The sequence below is a fragment of the Mandrillus leucophaeus genome, unplaced genomic scaffold (genome assembly GCF_000951045.1).
Source record: "Mandrillus leucophaeus isolate KB7577 unplaced genomic scaffold, Mleu.le_1.0 Scaffold29, whole genome shotgun sequence".
NCBI classification, from domain to species: Eukaryota; Metazoa; Chordata; class Mammalia; order Primates; family Cercopithecidae; genus Mandrillus; species Mandrillus leucophaeus.
Genome location: NW_012103031.1, coordinates 1,493,490 through 1,518,967, shown reverse-complemented (window position 1 = coordinate 1,518,967; position 25,478 = coordinate 1,493,490). Strand labels below are relative to the sequence as shown.

At 40.5% G+C, this 25,478-nt stretch overlaps 1 protein-coding gene across 2 annotated transcripts; it reads right to left on the bottom strand.

The window, feature by feature from the left end:
- Positions 1 to 1,687: 1,687 nt before the first annotated feature.
- Positions 1,688 to 25,071, bottom strand: LOC105543709 (cytochrome P450 3A8-like). Of its 2 annotated transcripts, XM_011985745.1 has the most exons (13): positions 24,787 to 25,071; positions 20,856 to 20,949; positions 18,464 to 18,516; positions 16,481 to 16,580; positions 13,864 to 13,977; positions 13,511 to 13,599; positions 12,076 to 12,224; positions 10,852 to 10,979; positions 9,785 to 9,851; positions 7,002 to 7,162; positions 5,250 to 5,476; positions 4,020 to 4,182; positions 1,688 to 1,812 (listed from the first exon to the last, which is right to left on the bottom strand). In XM_011985745.1, the coding sequence occupies exons 1-13, from the start codon at positions 24,855 to 24,857 to the stop codon at positions 1,717 to 1,719; spliced, it is 1,512 nt and encodes a 503-aa protein (XP_011841135.1). In that variant the 5' UTR covers positions 24,858 to 25,071; the 3' UTR covers positions 1,688 to 1,716. The 2 variants fall into 2 exon arrangements, with proteins under 2 accessions (XP_011841135.1, XP_011841136.1); XM_011985746.1 differs by lacking the exons at positions 18,464 to 18,516; positions 20,856 to 20,949.
- Positions 25,072 to 25,478: the final 407 nt, after the last annotated feature.

Here is a 25,478-nt window from a genome sequence, read left to right as displayed (position 1 = left end):
GATCTGTTATCTATCTATTACCTATCTAAACCTCTATCTATCTAGAAGAGTATGAATATACACGAACACTTCCACTCCAATCTAATTTCATAGGATTCATGCTAGTTTTCTCCCTTTCTGAATCCATGACTCCCTTCTGCAAAGGTAAGAAGCCTGGCTTCCATCATCCATAATATATTTACATATTTGATCAATTCCCTTTATGTAGCCAAATCTTGCCCATCCCTTCCCACTCATGGATGCCCACCTCATCTCGTGTGGGTTCTCCATGCCATATTTAGGCTCTGGCTGCTCTTGCAGGCCACCCCTCTGTGTGGACCCTTTCTCTGCTTGCTTGGACTCCCACACCCAGGCAGGCTGTTTCCACATGGACACCCACTTGGTCCTCATCCTACTTGGTCTCTGACTTGGAATCACCATGACTCTCTTCTCTACCTTAATGTGTGGCCACCATCTGGCTGCCACCCACCTAATGGCTCTAGGACTAAATTATTCAAAAGGGAAAATAAAGGGAGAAATAGGAAAAGAAAAGGAATGAGTAAATTTAGCCATTTTGCCCAATGAATTGACCAATGAACTGTTTTTTATTAAGTGTTCTTTGCATTAAGACAGTTGGGAGTTGAGGACGAAATGCAAGAGGTGTAAGAAAACGTTTTCTGTCTCCCTGAAATATCAAGGGAGATGGGTTGAAAACATTAAATTGAGACTAATGATATAATAATGGCTTCAGTTGTATGTTACAAAATATATGTGCTACAAAAAGGCATAATGTTTTTTTGAGATGCAGTCTCATTCTGTTGCCCTGGCTGGAGTGCGGTGCTGTAATCTTGGCTCACTGCAGGTTCAAGCAATTCCCCTGCCTCAGCTTCCTAGGTAGCTGAGATTACAGGCGCATGCCACCACGCCTAGCTAATTTTTGTATTTTTAGTAAAAATGGGGCTTCGCCATGTTGGTCAGGCTTGTGTCGAACTCCTGGCCTCAGGTGATCCACCCACCTTGGCCTCCCAAAGTACAGGGATTACAGGTGTTAGCCACTGTGCCTGGTCAAAAATGTCATAATTAAACTATGAATATTCCTTCTAAACAATGGGCAAAGTCATAGTGGATTAACTCTCACCTATGTTAATAATCAAATTGGAGTTCTGACAAAGGCCCCACATCAACAGTGATTACAATGATCAGAATATTTACTTGTTGGTTCTCAGTCATTCAGTTCTATAGATTTCTCATTAATATGCAGGAGATTATCTGATAATACTTTTGTAAAGAGGTTTTTATCGATTTGCTTAATATAAAACTTAGTATAGAATACTCCAGATATAACATGTGATATAAATGTCACTGTTAGAGCCATCAAAATAATTGTTATTTTTATTAATGATTGTGGATGAAGTTTTTGAGAAATGTTTTCTGTTATCAGAGCTCAGGAGGAGTTAATGGTGCTAACTGGGGGTGGTGGAGATAGTCCTATGAGAAGCAGAGAAGCCAAATCTACTTCTCCAGCATTGATTTGGTCATCTCCTTTATATTACCAAGTATAACACTCTATACAGACCGTGAGAGAGCTCAATACATGCAGAGAATCCCCGGTTATTTATGCAGTACATTGGATAAAGCCCATCTTCATTTCAGCGTTCTATTCACAAAGTAATTTGAGGTCTCTGGGGTTCTGGGGCACAGCTTTCTTGAAAAGCAAAGCAGGAGTCCTTAGGGAAATCAGGCTGCACTTACGGTCTCATCCCTTGACTCAGCCGTTAGAACAATGGGTTTTTCTGGTTGAAGAAGTCCTCCTAAGCGTAATTTCAGGGGGATCTACAACAGTTAAATATGCATATTGAGTAGCATTAAATAAAGCAAAAGTAGAAAGTATAGCATCAAAGTAAAAAAGTGCATTAATGACATTAATGCTTTGTAAACATATAAAAACTATTTTCAGTACTATAAATCTTGGATTCTTTATATTTACTCTATAAGATGTGTAAAGATTGGATAGTGAGAGCATTCATCATCTATCATTTAACAAAATATTTATGGAGCACCTATTCTGTGCAACGGCTGACCTCAGACAAATTCATGGGAATCCATGTTCTTTTTGATTTAAATTTTAGGTAAAATGGATGAGTTTTAAAAATTTAAACCAGATTATTAGGCATGATGACAAACTATTTTTGAAGAGTCATATAAAGTTAATTTTGTGTATGTTGAAACTTGCAAGGTAATCCTGGGTAGTTATTGTACATTTTAATTTTATGGATAGTCTTCAACTTCCAGAGTCCAGTAATTCCTCCCAATTGAACCCATCTAGTGTAAAGATGGGAAGACACCTTAAGGAAGCATCATTTTATTTTTTAACATTTTCTCTTGGTTTCCAAGGGTAGTGCAAGTGGGGAACCTCTCAATTCTTACAATGTTTTGACTCAACTTTTAGCCCCATTCTTATTGAGACAGACACTGCTTCAGTGTTGAGGAAACACAGCAGAGTGATATTCTGATCTCCATGGAGTGATGGCCAAGAAAATTGCCATGGAGATCAAGAAGTGCCAGCTTGGAACTTACAAGTGATTACCTTTCCCATCCCAGGTGTGCCAGAGGACTACTTTCTCTCAGGGCTGCGTCCCCTGTCTGAGCACACATGCAGGATAGCTACATAGCTGGCCTAAAGTCACAAATAATGTGGAATATGGAAATAATATGGAAATCATCTCTATCTTTTTCCTCTCCGATGTAGAAAACCTGCTTAAGGGGTGGAATTGCTTAATAAATACATGAGACCTAGAAATAAGATTTATAGGGTCTTGCTTAATATGAATAAATGACATCTGTTCTTTAATTTCTTCAGAGAAAAGATCCCAAATCTTTTTATAAATATAATATCTCATTATTTAAAACTTTCCAAAAGGCATGAATATATTTTCCCTGCAGGCAGACAGGCACGTGCACATGTGCAAGCACAAACACACATGCAAATACATGAATGTCATTTGTTAAATGTTCACATTAAAAAGCTTAATATTTGTATGCAAGCCAGTCAACTGCCCATCACTCCTTAAACATTTACCAAATGACCAAATGCTTGAATTAGATTAGGTCGCTTGCAAGACACCACTGGGATATTTTAAAAGGAACAAAATGACAGGATATTGTTAATGGATAAGGGGAAGACATTCTTAGACACAGAGAAAATATAGAGAACAAAACTCAATGATTTAATGGCAAATTATGAAATTATATTATATGATAATAGTCTCCAATGAGCCCTGGACTAGGTCGAGAAGACACCTTGGAGAGCTTGAGAATTGAACTAGGTCTTGAAAGATAAGAACAGAATGAGGAGAAGAAAGGGAAGAAGATTAATAGAGTTATAATTGGGTTGAAAAGGAGCCCAGTTGGATAGAGCTAGGCAACTGGAAGGTAAGGTCAGTAAGGATGGCCTTGGACCATGGTAGTCCTTCATATCCAGTAGAAATACCTTAGTCATTTTCCACCTTGGCTTCACATGAGAAGCAATTGGGGAGCTTTTAAAGCCACACTCTGGGCAAATTAGTTTAGAATTTCTGAGATGTCCCCGGCGTCATGAATTTTTAAAGCTCACTGGTGATTCCAATGTACAGCTAGTGGTTGGGAGCCACTGTCATGAGAAAGCTTCTACAAGTTCTGGGAAGGAATAGCATCATTCAAAAGTCAAAACAAGATAGTAATTGCCCTTCATGATTGTGCAAAATACTTCCCCATCTTTCTAATTGACTTGAAACTGAATTTAAACCTTGCTCAAATTCAAGGAGACTGCAGATAGTCATACCATGCCAATCTACATTGATGTTATGTGATGTTTTTAATGCTACAGCTTTTTAACGCCAGAACTGAAGCACCCTTAAAGATCACAGATGGGCCCAAATAGATTCCTTGGCCCATAGAACAAATTAGTAGAAGATTAAATGGGTGTGTTCTTTTTAAAATATATAGACCTTCAGTTAAAATAATTCTTAATAAAACATTATTTATGCAGAAAATTGACTGACCTGTGTTTCTTTACAAGGTTTGAAGGAGAAGTTCTGAAGGACTCTGATTAGAGCAAGTTTCATGTTCATGAGAGCAAACCTCATGCCAATGCAGTTTCTCGGTCCATTTCCAAAGGGCGTGTATATGTAAGGATCTATGTTGTCCTTGTTCTTCTTACTGAACCTGGTTCCATATTGGTAGATTTTTAAAAAGTTAATGACATAATAACCCTAAGGGTTACATGTTAGGGTTTCTTACTTAGGGCTCACTCCTCTACTAGTAGTACATAGTATACTTTTGTGGGCTGGTCATTGAAATCCGGCTATGCCTATTTTGCTATGAGAATTGTAAGTTACAGATCCTTTCTACTCTCCTTACACTATAGGAGGTTTCTGTCTTGTTGAGATGAGATAAATAGTGTTGCAAAGGGTATTTATTTCTAAATGCTCAGATTATATTCAGGGTGGTGATGTTTTCACACTATAAAACGCAAGTAAGTGATGAGACTGACTGATGGAAAAGTAGATTCCTGCCTCAGGTCACACTTATGTTGGTCATGAGGAAGGAGAAGAAGAAATCGTCTTGCACTACTTCAAAATTGTTATTTTGCACTTTCCTTTTCTCCTCTCCTCTCTTGTTTTTCTAATTCTCCTCCTTCTCCTCCCTACCTTGTCTTATCCCTCCTTTCCTCCTCCTCCTCCTTCCTCTAATCTCCATCTCTGCTTCTTTCTCCCCAGCTCCTCCACAGAATAGTTTAAGTCAGATAATTTACATGGGCATATGCTACTGTACCAGTGCAAAGCAGTATCATCACTGCCTTCTTTGTCTATCTCTTCCACTAAGCTATGAATTCTTTGAAGATTGGACCCATGGTTTTTACTCAAATTTGATTCCAGAAGATTTGATTATATTAAGGAAAAAATATTCATTTGTAGGACATAATAGTAGCATTGTGATCATATGTTTTTAAAAGAGTCCTTATATTTTGGACTCTTATGACCCCTAAGGACATAATTTTTGACCTTCATCTTAAATTGCTGGGACTGTGGGTGGCTATAGTTTTCTTTTATCTAGTCTATGGTTTGTAAAGTGTGACAATGATCAATTTCATGATTAAAAAAAAAACTTTTAAGAGTAAAAAGATAAGCAAATGATTGTACAAGCCCATGACTGTCCTGTAGATTAAGAGAGGCAGAATATGCTTGAACCAGGCTGGTTCAGGGAGGACTGCTTTCCCAGTGGCCTTGTACCTTTCAGGGAGGAACTTCTCAGGCTCTGTCCAGTGCTTTGGGTCACGATGAAGAACATAGGTTGGAATCATCACCACCACCCCTTTGGGAATGAACATCCCATTGATTTCAACATCTTTTTTGCAGACCCTCTCAAGTCTCATAGCAACTGGGAATAATCTGAGCGTTTCATTCACCACCATGTCAAGATACTCCATCTGTAGCACAGTATCATAGGTGGGTGGTGCCTGGTAAGAAAGAAACAGATTTGGATAAACTGTGATTTTGAATTAACTTTTAACTCAGTCCACGCAGTACTATTGACATGTTAGAAGCTCCAGAGAATAACTCATACTGGTAAAGGATCATAACATTCACAAACTGTTTTAATAACTGTCATGCCCATTGATGTGCTCAACGGCCCACTGAGATGTGTGGAGGAGTTATGAAAGTGGGAGACATTCGGGACGGTTCTCACTCCAGGGACAGAAATCCTTAGCATAACCATCTAGTGGTTTTTCTTTCTCATGGAAACAAACGTGACTAATAGGCTATGAGCATTAGCATCAGATAAAATATGACAAAGTGATTGTCACCTTTCAAAAAAGAGATCGCATGTCTGTAACAAAGAAAGTGAAAAGAGATATTAAAAGCAAATTCTCTGTGCCACACAAGGACTATTGGTCAGAGTCCTGCTTCGTAATTCTTCTTGTTATATATACAAACAAAAACAGCTACTAAGCAGGATTTGTATTGTATGTATGTGTATATATGTACACATGGATATATACACATATATACACACACGTATATATATACACACATATATACAATACAAATGTATACATACACATATACACACACAAGACTTTTGTTATATACATAAAATGTGGACAGAAACACTATATTATATAAAATCTCTATCAATAATTTGAAGACAACTAGTCCCTTCTATCCCAAATACGACAAAAGAAGGTTCTGGTTGGATGTTACCAGAGCACATGATTTCAGTGCTAGTAGAAATTATAAAGAGGATAGAACCCCACACAGCCCTATCCTCACTTGCTGAAACAGTCTCCTAGTTGTTGCTCCAGGGCTGAACTGTAATCTCTGAAGAACATCCCTTTGTGTTCACCTCACTGCCACACCCAGGCCAGCCCAAAACCGTGTCTCTTCATACCACAAAGAATCCCAGTTTTGGCAGAGGTCTGAAAACAGTACGGTTGATATGCACCTAGTACTTGGTGTTGTATTGGAAGGCACTATTCTAGAGTTTAAGAGTTTAGCTCAGGGGTCAGATACCCTGGTTCCTACTTGGCTTCTTCACCAGTAGTTACCTGACTGAAACATGGGACAGGTGTGGGGCAGAGCTGAGTCAGCCTGCACAGCGCACCCAGGGCCAGGCCCCGTCAGACCACAGCCAGCATAGAGCAAGTCCTGCCAATATTACCGGAGCTCACTATCAAGACTTGTGAGCAATCAATGCTTATGGTTAGATGCCACTGAGGTTTTTGGATGTTTTTTATTTAGAATTATTGTGATAGCAGAAAGCAGATGAACCAGGGCCAGGACTGTTTAACAAAGATCTTATACTTCTGCCAATAGCAACCATTCCCTATATTTCTTTCTTTTTCTTTTTTGGAGCCTTCCTACACAGTGTCAGTGAAGGAATCATGATTTTGCTTTTCATAAAAATTCTCCTGGGAAGTGGTGAGGAGGCATTTTTGCTAAGGCTTCACCTCCTCCCTCCTTCTCCATGTATCATCCACTCACCTTATTGGGTAAAACTGCCTCAATTTCCTCCTGCAGTTTCTGCTGGACATCAGGGTGAGTGGCCAGTTCATACATAACGAAAGAGAGAACGCTGCTCGTGGTTTCATAGCCAGCAAAAATGAAGATAATTGATTGGGCCACAAGCTCCAGATCAGACAGAGCTGAATGGAGAGGAAAGACATTTTAGGTAAATCAGATCAGTATAGGCCATCACAGTTTAGATGAAGAGAAATCTAAGTGAAAGTCCTTAAATCCCTAGGGAAAAAAAATTGAAAAGCAATTCAGTCTCACTGGGGGTGGTTTTGTTCTGATGTGTGTCTTACAGGGCCACAACAAGGCAAATCATTTTTATCAAGTTTTCCCCAAAGTCTTCGAGAATGTGGGCCATCCACTCCTTCTTGTGCCATCCCTGACACCTGCACAGCTGGGTAATTTCCAGAGAGAGCATTTCTTCATAGCATACTCAGTGTTATGGGTGTGCTCCTTGAATGATCCTAAAAGTACTTTATTGTATATGGGGTAGTCTTCTCTCCCAAGAAAAATGTAATTTATTTTAGCCAAAATATACCTTGACAAACTTTGAGAAAAATTGCAGCATTAATGGTTAAATGTATGGAAAATTAAAGGACCTTTCCTGTAGATATGTTTGAGGAAACTTAAGAGACCAATATTGGAATACAGACCACCTCTTGCTACTCAAAGTGTGGTCCATGGGTCATAAACATCTGGGGGCTAGTTAGAAATGCAAAGGCTGGGTGTCGTGGTACACACCTGTAATCTGAGCACTTTGGGAGGCCAAGGCGGATGGATCACCTGAGGTCAGGAGTTCAAGACCAGCCTAACCAACATGGAGAAACCCTGCCTCTACTAAAATACAAAATTACCCAGGCATGGTGGCACATGCCTGTAATCCCAGCTACTCGGGAGGCTAAGGCAGAAGAATCACTTGAATCTGGGAGGCTGAGGTTGTGGTGAGCCAAGATTGTGCCATTGCACTCCAGCCTGGACAACAAGAGCGAAAACTGTCTCAAAACAAAACAAAACAACAACAACAACAAAAACAGAAATGCAAAATCTCAAACCCCACTATTGAAGTACTGATTCACAATCGAATTTCACAAGATGTGGTGATTTGTGTGCATAGCCCAGCTTGAGAAGTATAGATTATATCTTTGAGATGCATCAGCTGGTAGATCTAGGCTATAGGTCTCAGAATTGACTATCTCAGGATGTACAGCAACTGGAGACGGACAAAAAGCTAGATGAGTGGTGATTGACTGTAGTCTGATGAATGGCATTAAAATAGCATAAGCTCCTGTGATTAGAAGTTTGCCCCCCTCTTGGTTTTTCTCCTGAGAGAAGCTCAGGATGGTCCATCACTGCTCTGTTTGATCAGGACTGGATTAGGACATTTAGAAACCTGGAACACAGAAATTAATATGGTGCCTGTTCCAACAATGTAATTCACTACCAAAACCAATATGAAAGGAGTGTGAGAAATGTTGACAGAGCTGTGATTTACCAGTCAAGATTTCTGTGATGCAGTTGTGGGTAAATTCAACTATCTAATAATTGTATTCAGTTACCATGAAACTGATGATACTGATGCGAAATTGAACTATAATCTCAAAGTTTAGAGCTCTGCTGTCCAATATGGTAGCCACTATCGACATGTGGCTATTTAAAATCAAATGTTATTCAATTAAACTTAAATACAATTTAAAATTTTTCATCAGTGACACTAGCCACATGTGCAGTGCTCAATAGCTATATGTGTCTAGTGATTTCTAGATGAAACACTAACACAATAGGCTGTTTCCTTTATCACAGCAAGTTGTATGGGGATAGATAGATGAATAGATAGATAGATGATAGATAATCAATAAGCAGATAAATAGATGATAGATGGATAGATAATAGATATAGATAGATAGATAGATAGATAGATAGATAGATAGATAGATAGACAGACAGACAGGCAGACAGAAGTAGATGTAGACATGAACATATTTAAAGTGGTATGCTGAATTTAGCCTACTCCTGCTCTCTAGAACCAATGATGAAATATTCAGGAATTTTGTGACATGATTGCCAAATCTTGGTGGCTTGAAATTGAACATGGTCATCATTTTGCCACTGTCATGGTAATAATGACTTCAGTGAAAATCCAACATGGGTTTTAAAACTAGTAGGTGAAAGATTGAAGACAAAGAGGATATTTACACGGTCTCAGAGGTTTTCCACACAAGTTACTTATCCTTTCCAAAGGAAAAAAAAACTTTGTAGTAGATTAACCTGGTGAACACACTTTCACCAAAAAATGCCAGTTAAAATCACCCTTATTAGGACAGCATGCCTCCTGATTGGATGTTAGATGCATTAGGCTGCTGCAAAAGTAATTGCGGTTTTTGCCATTAAAAGTAATCACAAAAATTCAGAGTTACTTTTGCAGAAACCTAATAAATTTCCAGGCAGAAATTTTAATTCTGATGATCTGAGGAGGCTGAGAACTGCTACTTGATCTCATGTAGGTGATCCACAGACCACTGACTCTTTCTGGCATGCCAGGTTTCCTTAGGGTTGCCCTTTAAGTTTATAACTTGGCTATCTATGCCTGTATGCCTCTAGAAAGTGCCTCCAGCTACCATTTATAACATCCAAACCTGTGTCATTCTGCTATGTGGCAGAAATTCTCATCTTCCTGGAATACTTCCTGCACATTTTCAGAGCAAGGACCTCCCTGAGTGCCCCACCAGTAGCCCCCAGAAGCACTCTTTGGATACCTTTGTGGGACTCAGTGTCTTTCGAATTCTGAGAGTCAATCATCAGCTGAAGGAAATCCACTCGGCGCTAGAAACAAAAAGAGAAATTTTATTGACAGAAAGTGACTCATATCGGAAGTGCAGTCCTCAACCTCCCTTCTGAGAATATGGCCCCTTGAAGACCAGAAATCTGATGGGTGTTGCCTGAGTCACCAGTGAAAAAAATATCCATCTAAATCCTTGGAAAGCAGGATGTTTTCCCGAAACAAATCTGGATAAAATGTTCAATTGCTTTTTGGTCTTTTCCGTGGTCCTAACTGCATACCCATGAAGAAGTCCTGGACATTTTATTCTTCTGTCCTCTTCTTCACCAATATCCACAAAGATTATTCTCCTGACATTTCCAGAACTTATCAGCAGCTTTGGTGGGAGCATCTTCAAATACTCCAACATTCCCAAAACCTATACAATCTTCAGTGACACCTGGGTTACCCATTCCTGCCACCCTGACCTGCAGATATCCTTTGGCTGGCCTCTAGGGCTGATGAAGGCAAAGCTGAGTTAGCCAGCCTTGCAGCCTCAATTCCCAGAGAAGACGCCTGTTCACTTGAGGCTGTGAGAGGGCTCAAATGTAACACACACTACACTTCAGCAGGTGGCCTGATAGGGACTTTCATTGGAGAAGGTTTGAAATAATAGGCTTGTACTTGAAACGATTCTTTACCAATCTATGATCTAGAGAAAGCATAATACCAGAAAAAAATATATCTAAACAGTAATGTTTATCCTTTGGCAATTTATTGAAGGGAAGTGATGTGATAAAGTTTTATGTGAATAATATTTATGCCATGGCATACTAATTGTGGTGCCTGATATTAAATTTTAAGTGCTATCTCTGACTCGTTCTCATATCTCCTTCCCCAAACTCCACTTTCTGCAACCAAATGAATTATCTTGCTCTAAGCATGAGTACTCTTTATGTTAAAATATTTCTCTAAAGACAGAGAGGGAAGTGCACCAATCATATGTATATTAACAAAAAATTATGAAAAACTAAACATCCTCCTATAACTACCACCATGTTTTACCTTTTGTGTTTCTTTGAGGCGATCTTCTTTTATCTTATTTACAGATTTTCTTAGAAAATCTGTAACTTTTCTTGAAAACATAGTGATATTTAATGCTTCAAAAATTGGAGTAAGGAATGGAAAGATTTCTGTAGGGGAAAAAAAAAAACACAACAGAAAATGAAACCATTGTGAACATGCAAAATTTACCTGGAGCAATTCTTATTTTCTCTGCCAATCAGAAAAGTAAAATACATCAAGTTTCTCAACTGGAAGCCATTCCTTCTCTGACTTTTGCCCCTCTCACAGGCCAGTGGCTGATCTAGGGCAGGTCTATGCATAGGGACCACCACTACCTCAGTGAGATCAGCAGCCCCTTCTGCATCATTCAAATAATGAAAAAAACAAAGTTCAATGCCCTAATCTCCTTGCCATTATCTATTGGATGAGAGTCTCTTAGGATAACCCAAATCATAATCTGCTGCTTAAATTAATCATGCTGTTCAAGAAATAACAGGTAATCAAGATAGAAATGACACAGTGTATCTCGGTCAACCTATCACAGAATAAAGCTAAAATCAATAAGGTAAGGAAAACTGGGAAACTCACACATATTTGGAAGTTAAATAATAAACTTTTAAGTAACCAATGAGGCAAAGTAGAAATTCAAAGGGCAAATAGAAAGTGTTTAGAGCTGAACAAAAATTAAGGTGTGATAAGCCAGAATCTGATGGCATTTGGCAAAGAAGTGCTCAGAGGAAAATTTATAGTTGTGATGTCTAAATTTAGAAGAACAAAAAATCACAAATCAATAATCTACATTCATGCCACAACACAGTAAATGAAGAAGGGCAAACTAAGCCTGAAGCCAGCAGAAGAAAGAAAATAATACAGACTAAAGTACAAATTCATGAACTAGAGAACAAAAAAAAACCTTGACAAATTAATGTCATTTCTATGAAGTGTCCAGAATAGGCAAAGCTATAGAGGCAGAAAGTTGATTAGTGGTTGCATATGACAACAGGGTTTGTGGCAGGGGGTTGATAGCTAAAAATGTATGAGGTCTCTAGATTGACAAAAATATTTTAAGGTTTACAATGGTGATGGTCATACATATCTTCAAATGTACTACAAACCATCAAACTGTACATTTTAAGTGGATGAATTACATGGTGATTTACATCTCAATAAAGCAGTTATTTTTAAGAGTGAGAGAGAGAGAAAAGGAAATAGTAGTCCACATACTTATTGAGAGAAAGAATGGATCTAATGAATTAAATCTTAAAAGCTTCTTGGTGTTTTCCACAAAGGGGTCTTGTGGATTGTTGAGAGAGTCGACGTTCACTCCAAATGATGTGCTAGTGATCACGTCCATGCTGTAGGCCCCAAAGATGCTGAGTGGAGAAAGACATGAAAAATTAAAATCAGCACCTCTTTACAATCCTTTCACTATACGTGCAACAGGAAACCCACATGTCCAGTCAAGACAGACTAAGAGCCACAGGCTTTCAGAACTATTTACTGGATCATCTCCCATCACACTCCCTTAGAAGGTGGTTATCGGGTGCCAGTGACACAGCTGGCCCTACACTGGGGGTGATGGAGACTCTGAACTGAGTTAGACTTACCTCTGAGATCAAGGAGCCCATCACAGGAAGACAGGGACCCACTATCAGAGAACTAGAGTAGCATGTGTTGAGTGTGGATGATACAAGATGGGTAAGCACTGTGCTTCAGCAGAACAAGAGGAGAAAAATTCACTCTTCTTAGGAGCTCAAGACAGGTGACATTGCCTGACTACAGACTCTGTGCCCAGAGCTGATTCCTCTTCAGCACTTCACAAAACAGCAACACCCTGTTCTGAGCTCCTAGAAATATCATCCTTATTCTCTACACTCCCTGCTCAAGCTTTGGAAAGTTTCACTATCTCCAACTCTTGTGAGCTGAAATTGCCCTGACGGCAGAATCATTTTAGTAAAATGTAATGACCAACAATGTCCTGGTTAAAAAAAAATTCACTAAAAGTTGATTTGGAAATTCCTATAGCTTAGTGACCACATATCCCTGGTCTGCCCAGGACAGGCGCAGATTACACCTGTTGTTCCTGAATAATTGAAGCACAAACCAGTGTAGATAGCAAAAATAGGCTTACCCTACATTTAGCATTAAACCCCCACCCCTTCTCTTTAAGACTGGAGGAAAAAGCAGTGGTGGGAATGTTTAATATTTAGTATTCTACTGATATCCTTAGAAAAACCATGAAAGGGTCAAAATTATTAAAAGTTCTCCATTATAACTTTCCCATCGTACTCACTGCCAACCAATAGATACCAAGTGCCTTCCCCTTCCACCATTCCATACATGCCATGCTTAAAACTTTGGTGCAATCACACTTTTTCCCCCTAAAGTATGCATTTAGTCTTCCAGAACATTCATGTTGACAATTTAATGGATAAGTAAATCCTGGTCCATGTGCATATGGGAGAAGACCTTTTTCCCCCAGCTACCCCACCTCCTCTTGGGAGTGGCCCCATCTTGGGAGACCCATTGAAGTTACAATACTACAGCCATCCTTTTGTCTAGTCACTGGAGTAACCCAACAGTGGGAATATCAGCTCCATGGCAGGCAGCTGGCAGGGCTCATGACAGCTCAGAACCCCATGGCTGTGCTCCTACTTACTCTTTCAAGGTGACAGGCTTGCCTGTCTCTGCTTCCCGCCTCAGATTTCTCACCAGCACGTCTCCATACCGGGCAATGATAGGGACCATCTAAGCACAAAACACAACACCACCCATAGTAAAATGTGCAGACTCTAGTCCCCGAAGAACATGGCTTTCCCCAGCACGGAGCAGTAAGTGACATTTTATAATGAATTTTGTGACGTCTTTTCTGTACATAAAGATAAAAGACCATTTTTAGGAAGCTCAAATTCAGCAAACTACCCCTTGGAAAGGGACTGTGGTCTTACTTTTTACCTGTCCCCACCTGATTCATTCTTAAGTTTCTAATTAAAACTCATGCTATTTTCGTACCTCCTTGAGTTTTCCACTGGTGAAGGTTGGAGAGAGCAGTGATCGTATTCTCTTCCATTCTTCATCCTGAGCTCTAGAGAGAGCACTTTTCATAAATCCCACTGGACCTAAAGTCTAGAGTTCAAAGCAGAAACATTTTGTCCTGTGTCAGTTGTGGAGATCTCCATGGTTGTAGAAAATGTTAAACATATTTAACAAATATTTAGTGACTGTCTACTAGGTGACAGACAGGCCCTATGCTAGATGCTCAATAGAGATTTATCCCAGATGCCCAGTGTCCTGGGATGTATTTGTGTGTGGGGGCAGTGTTCGGGAGACCCAGCCACCTGATGTGGTCTCCAGCCTGTATTTCCCAGTCTCCTTTTACATACAAATTCTCCACATGGTAGGGAACCTGTTCTTCCAGTGGAATAGACAGGATCAACACCTAGCACTTGTGCAGTGTAGAGAGAGAGTGGTGACAGAGAGGCAGGTGGCTTTGGTGTACTGTATGTTGCCTCAGACGAGCTCTGTCTTTATGTTCACCTAAACCATGGGCAACATGAAAAAGAGGTGCCTCGATGTGGTGGTTTTAAAAAAATGGTAGGTAATAGTTTCGAAACTAGAAACATATTTTGAAGAAATAATGCAATTCTATGAACATTCTTTTCTCTTAATTTTTTATTCCATGGATAGAAAAAAAAAGGAAGAGATAATTATTTTTGCCAACTTGGAACTGTCCTATCAAGCCAACATGCTTGAAACTTTCTTTCATCTTCCATAACCATATTTTGTTTTATAATGAGTACTTACAGCCCTCTTTTATGTTAAAAATTCAGCAAACTAGGGAGACAAAGTTCCTCAATTTGATAGAGTCTACAAAAAAAAAAAAAAAAAAAACAAAACCCACTTCATCTGAATCATGCTTATTGATGAAAGACTGAATGCCTCTAGGAACAATTAAAAAATTCACCACATTTACCTGACATTATACTGGGAAGTCCTAGTGCAGTAGACAAGGAAAAAGAATTAAAAGGCATACAGATTGGAAAGGAAATGAAAGAATTGTCTCTATTTTCAAGTGACATAATTGTCAATGTATAAAATCTCAAGGAATATACAAAAAGACTTCTAGAAATACTAAATGAGTTCTGCAACGTTCTGTGATACAAGATCAACAAACAAAATCCAAGCATGTTTCTATGTACCAACAATCAATATCTGAAAACACAAAAAAAATATAATATCATTTACAGTCACTCCAACAAAAATGAAATTCTTTAGCTGTAAATCCAACAAAACATGTACAGGATCTCTATGCTGAAAACTAAAAATTGTTAAAAAGCAATCGGAGAAAATCTAAGGAAATGGAGAGGCATACTAAGTTCATGAATTGAAAGACCAAACATAGTAAAGATAAGACTTTCCCTAAATTGATCTGTACATTTAATTCAATTCTTCTCAAAATAACAGCCTGCTTATTTGTAGACACTGAGAAACTCATTCTGATTTTTTATGGAAAAGCAGAGGACCAGGAAGAGCTAAAACAAATCTGAAAAAATAAGTCAATAAAAGTGGGAAGAATCACTCTACATGATGTTAAGAGTTACTGTACAGCTACTAGAGTCACCAGTTTGTTATTGGTGGAAGAATAAACACAGTGATCAATGGGACAGAATAGCAAATGAGAGATACAAAGAAATATGCCCAGTTGATTTTTAACAATATGCCCAACTTTCCAAAAATGACATTGGAGCAACTGGACAGCCATAAGCCACAAAAAATGAACCTTGATCTAAATCTCATACCTTATGCAAAAAATAACACAAAATAGGTAATAGAGTTACATTTAGCAAAGCATGAAACTTTATGACTTTTAGAAAAATTGGCAATATAGGAAGGAGGGCTAGGCAAAGAACTTTCAGACTTGACACCAAAAGCACAATCCATAAAAAAATTAGTAATACATTGGCCTCCTCAAAATAGAAAGACATTTTCACTGATAAAGACTCTCTCAGAGAAGAAGACTTGTGACTGTAGGATAGCAGCAGGGAGCCGTATGGAGATGGAATGGGTCTGCATCTTGATCATACTGGTCATTGCACAAATCTACAAATGTGATAAATTTGCATAGAACTACCTACACACTCAAGACCAGCCTGGCCAATACAGTGAAACCTCACCTCTACTAAAAATACAAAAATTAGCGGGGCATGGTGGGGCTGAGGCAGGAAACTGGCGTAAACCCGGGAGGCGGAGGTTGCAGTGAGCCAAGACCGCGCCACTGCACTCCAGTCTGGGTGACAGAGCGAGACTCCTTCTCAAAAAACAAACAAAGAAAAAAACCACAAACAAAAACAAAAAACTACACACAGAAATGAGGGACACATAAAACTGGTGAAATCTGAATAAGCTCTGTGAACTGTATCAATGTCAATTTCCTGTACTATCGTAACATGAATATGCTGTATTTATAGTTATGCAAGATTGCAAGATGTCAGCACTTGGGGTGGGGGTGGGTAGGATGAAGTGTACCTGGAATCTTCCTGCACATTTTTTAGGCAAATGTCTATGAATATATTTAAAATAAAATTTAATCAATCAATGAGTATTTTAATTTCAAAAACTGGATGCTTACCCTCCGGTTTGTGAAGACAGAATAACATTCTTTCACTAGCACTGTTTTGATCATGTTGGGATCTGTGATAGCCAGCACAGGCTGTAGACAGTCATAAAAACTGTGTGGAAAAAACAGAGTTGATTAAACATCAACAGCTTTATTCTACAGCTGGAGCCCAACCCAGGAAGCCAGACTTTAATCCTGACATTACATAATACCCTAAATGTACAATACACAGTAATCTTAGGTTCTAGTTCATTAGGTATTACACACAGCAAGATTCTGACACGGGAGCCACCCAAGCCTTCATACGATGAAGGGTAATGTGGGTCAAACAGGGAGGAGGCATTGAAAGACAAAAGAGCTCTTCAAAGAGATCATGGTTAGAAATGACAGGAGAGCATTTGTTAAGCTGGGTGCTGCATATGTGGGTATTTTCCATGCCATTCTCCACAATGTTTCATATGTTTAAAATATTTCACTTTTAAAAGGAATATTAGGTCCATGGAAAAACGAAGGCAAGTAAATCATCAAATGCTCACAAGGACTAAGTGTTTCCAGGGCAGTTGCTGTGGGGCCCGTGGACATCCAGAGCTGTGTGTTCTTTATACTCAGTTGTGTTCCTTGTGTGGGCCGTGCCAGGTCCACAGCACCCTTCAGGCAGCACTGTGGTTTCTGAGGACTTGATTAGAGAAGATGAAGTACAAAGAGGCAAAGCCTTCTGCCTCTTGCTTCTAGTTAACCAACACGCCACTGCACCTCTTCCACTGCTCTCCAAATCTCTAGCCCCTCTGACAGCGGCTGCAGTTGGCTGAGGTCGCCTTATAAAATCACAGTCCGTCAGCCCACAAGGGAACACAATGGTTTAAGAATATTCAGCATTTCTTCATATTCAGCAGAAAGGTATAGACAAAGATATACTTATATATCCTTCTATTAAAAAGTCTTGGCTTCAAGTTAATAATAAAACGGAATGAAAAATTCCACAATTACACAGAAAGTTAAAAAAAAAAAAAAAACAGCAGAGCATAAATGGTTTCCCAATCTGTTTCTCTATGTCTCTCAACCCTTCTTCCAAAAGCATGTTAAATCCAAAGTACAAATGAAGAGTTTTGGCTTTTAGTTGAAAGTGAATCGATGTGGGAAGGAGATGATGCCCTGCTAATATGAGCACATATTAGAAGGGTCTGAGACAATGCATGCGATAAAAGGGCACCAAGGGAAGAAAAAAAGAAGAGGAGAATAGGGAGACACTGGACAGAACGTGATGCTGGGAGTCCCCGGGTCGCCAAAGTCTGGGGAAAAGTGGTAACCACAATGCTCCCAGCCTAGTTTAGACCAAAGACCTCAACACCTGGTGACACAGGGGATCCTTGGTGGGACAAGCCTCAAAAAGTTTTACAATAGTGAGTGTGAACGTTGTGAGAACCAAAATTATGGCACGTGTGTGTATGTGTGTGTGTGTGTCAGTGTGTCCGTGTGCCTATGTGTGTGATTAAAAACCCTGACAAATAAATCACAGAAGGCTATGAAGAGAGGATTCTCATGCTTGTGTGCCTGATAACAAAACTATCACAAAAGACTGCGAAACCACAAGCTTGCAGAAAGCCCATCCCAAACTTACACAAAAATATTTCTGCAAAGACACCTGCCCAGCAACTACCTGTCCAACCTTGGTGTGGCATCACCCTTGTTACTGATCTTTGTAGTGAAGGAGAACTATTTCAAAACCCATATGAAGTCCTCCTCATATTTTCCTTGGAACATCTTTGTCTTCTTTCCCTCCTTGAATTTGCACATAGCTTATAATGGCACATAGATTCCCTATCTAATACTCTACCCCCAAATACATATCTTCTTCTTTCAGAGAACCTCTCTGTTTGTAATTAGATTGGCAAGAGTTTCATCCCGAGAAGCTCTGGGCTGAGACTGTCCTCTGTGCGGTGGGGTAAACTCATCATAGAAACAAGTCTATCCAATGGAAGCTTCCAGAATACTCACCCCCAGACTTTTCTGTACTTTTTATAACATTCCATGTCAAACGTCCAAAGGCCCTGAGAAGAGAAACAAAATAATATTTGATTATTATTTTAAATGTACTTAACCCTGCCTCTAATTGGGGCTGAAAACAGTCAAATCCAATGAAATTAGACTTGCTGGCAGTTAGAGGAAGCTTATTTAGAGACGTCACAAGAGAAAAGAGAGAAAAGACAGGAGGTATTTGAAAAGGGAAATATAAAATCACTCTTGAATTTTCTTTAACTGTTGTGGATACTGAATGACTTATCCTGGTGTATAAATACTAAGTAACTCCTTGTCTTTCTGATGTCTCTTTGCTTTTTCATATGTTGTCTCTAAAATCTCATAAATCCCTGAATGATCACCTCCAGGGGCATGTGGGGAAACTAAGGCTGAGGGAAAGTGAGTGAGCATCAGAAGGGAATGTGCACCCTTTTATCTCTTTGTTCTTCATCCTTTTCATTTATTTCATGAGCTCGCTCTGGAATTCTAGTAGAATTAGAAAGTTACAGACACCAGGGACCTCTTTTAGTCTAGCGGATTTAGATAAATTGTGAGGCATGTTTGTTGAGTGAAAAACGAGTGAGTGACAGAATGACAAAGTGGACTCACTTTCCAGTTTTCCAGCTTAACATGGAAGTTCTGAGAAAATGTCACCTCTAGACATTGGACACAGCAAATTATGACACTTGCTTGGAGTTTGCACTGAAACTTAAAAGTAAACCTTCCTCTTTCTACATTTCAGGGGTGAAGTTTTAACTATCAAAAAGAAGGTCTGAGGAACGTGTATCTTGGGGATCCATCTACTAAAGAGTTGACATGGGGCAAATGGTGGGTTTCAGGCCTCTGAGCCCAAGCCTGCATGTATATATACAGATGGCCAGAGGCAACCAAAAACTACAAAAGAAGTGAAACAGCCAGCTCCTGTCTTAACTGATTGACCAACCTTACAACATTCCATTATGACTTATTCCTGCCCTGCCCCAACTGATCAATCGATCGACCTCATGACGTTCTTCTTCTGGACAATGAGTCCTATGATCTCCCCACCATGCGCCTTGTGGCCCCCTCCTCTGCTGACAATGGATAACCACCTTTAACTGTAACTTTCCACTGCTTACCCCAGTCCTATAAAACTGCCCCACTCCTATCTCCCATCGCTGACTCCTTTTTCAGACTCAGTCGATCTGCACCCAAGTAATTAAAAACCTTTATTGCTCACACAAAGGCTGTTTGCTGGCCTCCTCTCACGGATGTGTGTGAAAGTAAGGAAATTATTGATTTTGCAGAGGGAAAAAAGATGAAATTCCTCGACAGTAATTAGACAACAAAGTCCTCACTTGGGAGAACTAGAATCTGAGAAACAAGCCTCAGGTATGCAGGAAAGATTGTCTAAGCCAGAGAGCTGACTGCTGTTGCTGGTCCTGTGGAGATGAGTTCGTAATTTTCCATCCAGGGACCAGGCCCTGAACAGAGCATGAGATAAGGTTAGGCACAAAGGCTCACCCAAAGTTCACAGTCCGTGTGGCACATATAACATTCTATTTAATGAAATTAAATATTTAATAATTTTGTCAAATCATCCCCTTTCTAGCGATTTTGTATGTGATCCTGACTTTGTGTAAAAAATAAACCCACAAATTCATATTGTGCTTAAATATCTGAGGTTAATAGACAACCACTATCTCATCTCAGTTACATCCACTCCCTGCTCAGACTCACCCACAAGATGCAACCTTCAAAGGAAAAGAAGTAAAGCGGAACACCTTTGTTCTGTATCTCAAAGTGGCAAAAGATATCATGGGGAGTAAGAGCTGTGGTAGAGCCGTGGAAATATCCTCAGGAAATTTAGCATTTTTTGGAGAGGCTTCAAGCAGGTGCAAATGACCCAATGGTAAATATTTGATTTCCCTAATAATAATAAACTGAGTTTCAAAGCTGTGCAGGAGGAAGGGAAAAAAGGCTACTCATGAGCTACTGCTACAGAGAGGAAAGTTTGACTCTCATGTCCACAGAAAACAAGCCACAATCAGGGACTCCTGTTCCTACTTTTAATACGAACTAAGTATGACTGTACCTTCCTGGGAACCTGCATCGAGCAAAAAGGAAATGCTCTTTATGGTGCTCACAATGTCTGCACATCAAGTTGCTGATCTACCTGAGATTTGGGCTGTTAAACTGTGGGAAACTTGAGGTTCCTGAGAGTTAGCAAGAGAGCCCCAGGGTAAACTTTGCCGTGCTCTGGGTGATGCCTACACACTGTTTCTGAAAGTATAAAACCTCAGACCTTCCTTCTGAGAAGTACTTTTACTGATGGAACTCAGCTGCTCTTTGCAATCATAAGAAGCAAAAGAGGAAGCTCAAAAACACTCACCTTACGGAAAGACAAAACATTTCCGAAAAAAGGCAGAGGTGTGGGCCCTGGAATTCCAAGCTTCTTAAACAGTCCATGTGAATGGGTTCCATATCTACAAAGTGAAACAGAAATCAGGTCACAGGGATTGTGACTTTATAGATACAGGGACTGGTGAGTCACTGACAGAGGAACTGGAATGCTCAAGAGGAGGTAACATTAAGGCAATAAAAGATAACAGTAACTCCGATGGCAATGATTATATTTGTTCATCAGGTCGTTTGGTGCCTCCACTGGGAGACCCCAAAAAGTCACAATGATTAGCTCAAAGCAGCAGCAGTCTTCATGGTCCCAATCCTGTAATGAATACTTGATAAATGTCCTCAAATGTGAATGATACTGAGAGATTCAGGCAGGAATTCTTCCAGGGCACTTCTTTCCCTTATGTCTTTTTAGTAAGTGGATTCTTCTCTGATTTTGGGATTCTCATCCTAGGTAGAAAGGGTGACAATTTTTTTTGTTTGTTTGTTTTCTGCAGTGATGATGAGATTTTGCGTCACTGCCTCCACTCAATCACAGAGGGTCACTGAGAGCCTATGGTGACCCTGTCTTTAGAGTTTGCTCAGAGGCTTTTATGCTCTCCCTTTGCTCTAACCTCTGACCCTGTTCTAGCATCTGGCCTTTCTTAAACCGTCTTTCACAGAGAGGTCTTGGAGGAGTCACAGAGTCCTTATTTCTATAGATTGACAACTGTGCTGCAGGCTTCCATTGGCCTCATAGAAATGCGAGCACCTTTCAGCTACACCTCAGTCTCTGTGGTCAGATGATCTGGTTGATTTGAGCTATTTGGAGAATGATTGACTCATATTTCCCTGAATGACAGTGTGCAAAAGAATCACAACTAAGAACCAGGACATTCCTCCTCTTGTGAAATCTAGCCTTCCAACTGGTGCTATTCACCTGATAAGCACGGTGCCAGTGATATGGTCTTAATCTGTGCCCCTACCCAAATCTCATGTTGAAATGTAATCCCCAATGCTGGATGTGGGGCCTGATAGGAGGTGATTGGATCCTAGGAGCAGTTTCTCATGGTTTTACACCATCCCCCTTGGGTGTTGTCCTCGTGACAATGAGTTTTTATGAGATCTGGTGGTTTAAAAGTGTGTGGCACCTCCTCCCCACCCTCTCTTGCTTCTGCTCCAGTCATGTAAGATCTGCCTGCTTCTCTTTCACCTTTTGCCATGATTGTAAATTTCCTGAGGCCTCCCTAGAGGCAGAAGTCACTATGCTTCCTGTACAGCCTGCAGAACCGTGAGCCAATTAAATCTCTTTTCTTTATAAATTATCCACCCTGAGATATTTCTTTACAGCAATGGAAGAAAAGACTAATACAGCCAGACATGCTCATTTTTTCCAAGGTGATCAATTACAAGGCAGTCAGTTTATTGCCTCTGCACATGAACTATCTCTGTAGGAAAACCCATTAAGGCTGCTGCTCCCTATGGCAGGCCTGCTTGCAGCTCATCTTTGATGGGTCATGTATGGACTCTCCCAACTGGGGATTCTGGATGTCTGAAGACCTTCCCAGTCTGATGTTACTGAGGGGTGGAGGACTGGAGGAAGAAGAAAGGTTGATGGAAGAGGTCACCAGCCATCAATTCAACCATGAATCTCCTAATCCCACAAGCTTGACCCCAGAGAGGCAAATTAGGAAAATGTGGCTGAAAAGTATGGTGTATATAAATGGATGTATGTGCTGAAAGACAGGCACCTTCTAATGTCCACGTACCTTCCTGTTGATAGGAAAAGATGCAGTATTCCACATAAATAACCATAAAATATTCCAGACAGTTGAATTAAGACCTTGTTTTCTCTTCTTTAAAGGGTTTCCCATAAGGCAGTATAGGTTCTAAACATTCTGTACAAATCCAGTGACTCTGATAATATGTGGTAAAAATACAATTGAGAAATGGCCTGGAGGCTCGTGCTTGGAGGATCCAGCACAGGCAGCATAGCCAGGCCCAATAGTGCATTTGGATCCTTGCCTCAGAACAGTTAGTGGAAGTGTGTGCATCGTCTACCAAAACCAGGGTGACCTTGGGTTTTCCCACTCCAGTTCCTTCCTTTGTTGTCACAGCCATGGCAAATCAATGACACTAATCTCTGCTTCTAAATTTTCTACATGTTACATGATCTCTCAGGCCAGGACAAACTATTGAGTTAATGTGTCGGCAGCATTGGTCCCCAAGGACATATCTAGGCGAGTGTCTAGACTCACATGGTACCATGTCAAGGCAGAGGCTGGCCTGGGCGAACTGTTTAGTTTCTTTACAGCTTCCCTCTGTTTGATAGAGTAATCCTGCATTCGGTTACAATGAAGAGGCTAACAGAAAAGTCAGTCATCTATTGCATGTAATTGTATAGGCCTAAGAAGGGTATGGTCTACCCTATAGTTTCTGAATAACTGGGCTGTACCGGCCTCATCTAAGGCTCAGGTATTGTCTGCCTGACTGCCAGAATCTGAAGTGACAGCCCCACAACATGGCCAACAACACACAGAGTGACACCAATCATGCCCCTGTGTCCAGGATTGAAGCAGATGAGATGCCAACGTGTTTGCCCTTCGAGTGACTTCCACTGGGGGGCAGGAACCATGAATATCTCTTTAGAGTGCTACCCTGAGGGATGAGGAATATTTTCTCACTTCATCTTGATCCTACCTGGATGCTTTTGCTGTCCTCACTGGTTCACAGTCTTGCTCACTTCCTTGTCCTGAGAGTTTAAGATAACCTGCTAAGCAGGCTTATTTGAAATGGGGGTATTAAGATAAACTGTCAGCAAGGTATTTTTTAAAAGACATATGCAATCTTGTCATAGAGATATACATTTGTGTGTTAGAGTCATATTCCTGACGTTATTCTGGAAAGGTGAGGTTATTTTACACACATTTATTGTCACAAATACTGAACTAATAGCTCTCTTTTATCACCCAGGAGGAACATGCTGGAAATAGTGTATCTCCAAAAAAGTCTGGCTTTAAAAAGGATGAATTTAAGTCATATCGATTCATGTTAAAATGCCAGCAGGAGGAAACCATGTTACCACAACTCACCGAATTGCTAACCTTTCGGTGAAAGAATTAAAACAAGGTTTGTATTTTCTATTTTCATGTCACCATGATTCCCTACTCTCAATAACAGTGAAATTGAGTTAGAAGTAAAATGTGACAGGCGGGAAGCCTCTACTGCAAACACAGTGGGAGTGGCTCTTCCCTCCACCTGCCCTAGCATGTCAGGATCCCACCAGTGAGAAGATTCATCCTCTTCTCCTGCAACTTAAGGGGAAAAATGTAAAATCCAAATTCTGGTTTAGTAAGCTGGGTCCAAACCATTGTTAATTAGATTATCCTCAATCAGTGCTGTCCCTAAACCCTTCTTGACACTAGAGATAGATGGGGGAGATGCTTATTTATTCCTTTATAGATCTGCAAAAGATCCATCATAACCCCTCTGTGTTTGTAGCATCCAACACTTAAGCTACTTCTTGAAAATCTTTTTTTTTCTTTTTTGAGATGGAGTCTCACTCTGTTACCCTGGCTGGAGTGCAGTGGCATGATCTCAGTTCACTGGAACCTCCACCTCCCGGGTTCAAGCGATTCTCCTGCCTCACCCTCCCAAGTAGCTGGGACCACAGATATCCACCACCAAGCCCAGGTAATTTTTGTAATTTTAGTAGAGATGGGGTTTCACCATGTTAGCCAGGCTGGTCTTGAACTCCTGACCTCAGACAGTCCACCTGCCTCGGCCTCCCAAAGGGCTGGGATGACAAGTGTGAGCCACCGCGCCCGACCTGAACATCCTTTTTGATCTTCAAAACAGAGAAGGGAAAGAGAGGCCTGATTAGCAGCCCAAGTCCAGGGAAACAGAGAAGAGGAGCCTGGACAGTTACTCACAGATAGAGGAGTATCAGGCTGACAGCCAGGAGAAGCCAGGTTTCCACCGCCAAGTCTGGGATGAGATCCATCACTACTTTCCTTCCTTATCTCTCTCCTCTGAGTTTTCCTTTCAGCTGTGTGCTGCTGTTTGCTGGGCTGTGTGCGTGGAGCTTTCCTTCCCTGCACAGCAGTGATTCACTGAGGCTGCTGGATTGTTTATATGCTGGAGAAGGAGGCAGGGCTGGAGTGGCAGCCAGTAGCAGGGCCACCTGTGCTCTGCCTGCAGTTGGAAGAGGCTTCTCCACCTTGGCAGTTGGCAAAGAATCACACACACACACACCCCTCATTGACCTCCTTTGAGTTCATATTCTATGAGGAATCATAAACAACTCAGTCAATGTTACTGGGGAGTCCAAGGGTTCTAGGTCCTTATCAGAAACTCAAGTGCAGCCATTGGCATAAAATTTATTATATCTCCTCTCTCCTGCCCTTGTCTCCATGGCTGTCTTCATTCTAGAATACTTGAAATTCATCCCGACAAGCCATGCCTGCAGATTTTTATCTATGCCTGGTGTGTGCCTGTGCCCCCTAGAAGATTCCTACACATCCTTCCAAACCCAGCCAGACAGAGCCTTCTCTTAGAGTCTTTCCTCACTAACCTCCTCACACACATTTAACCGTTTCCTCTCCTGGCTACTTTCCATCCCCTT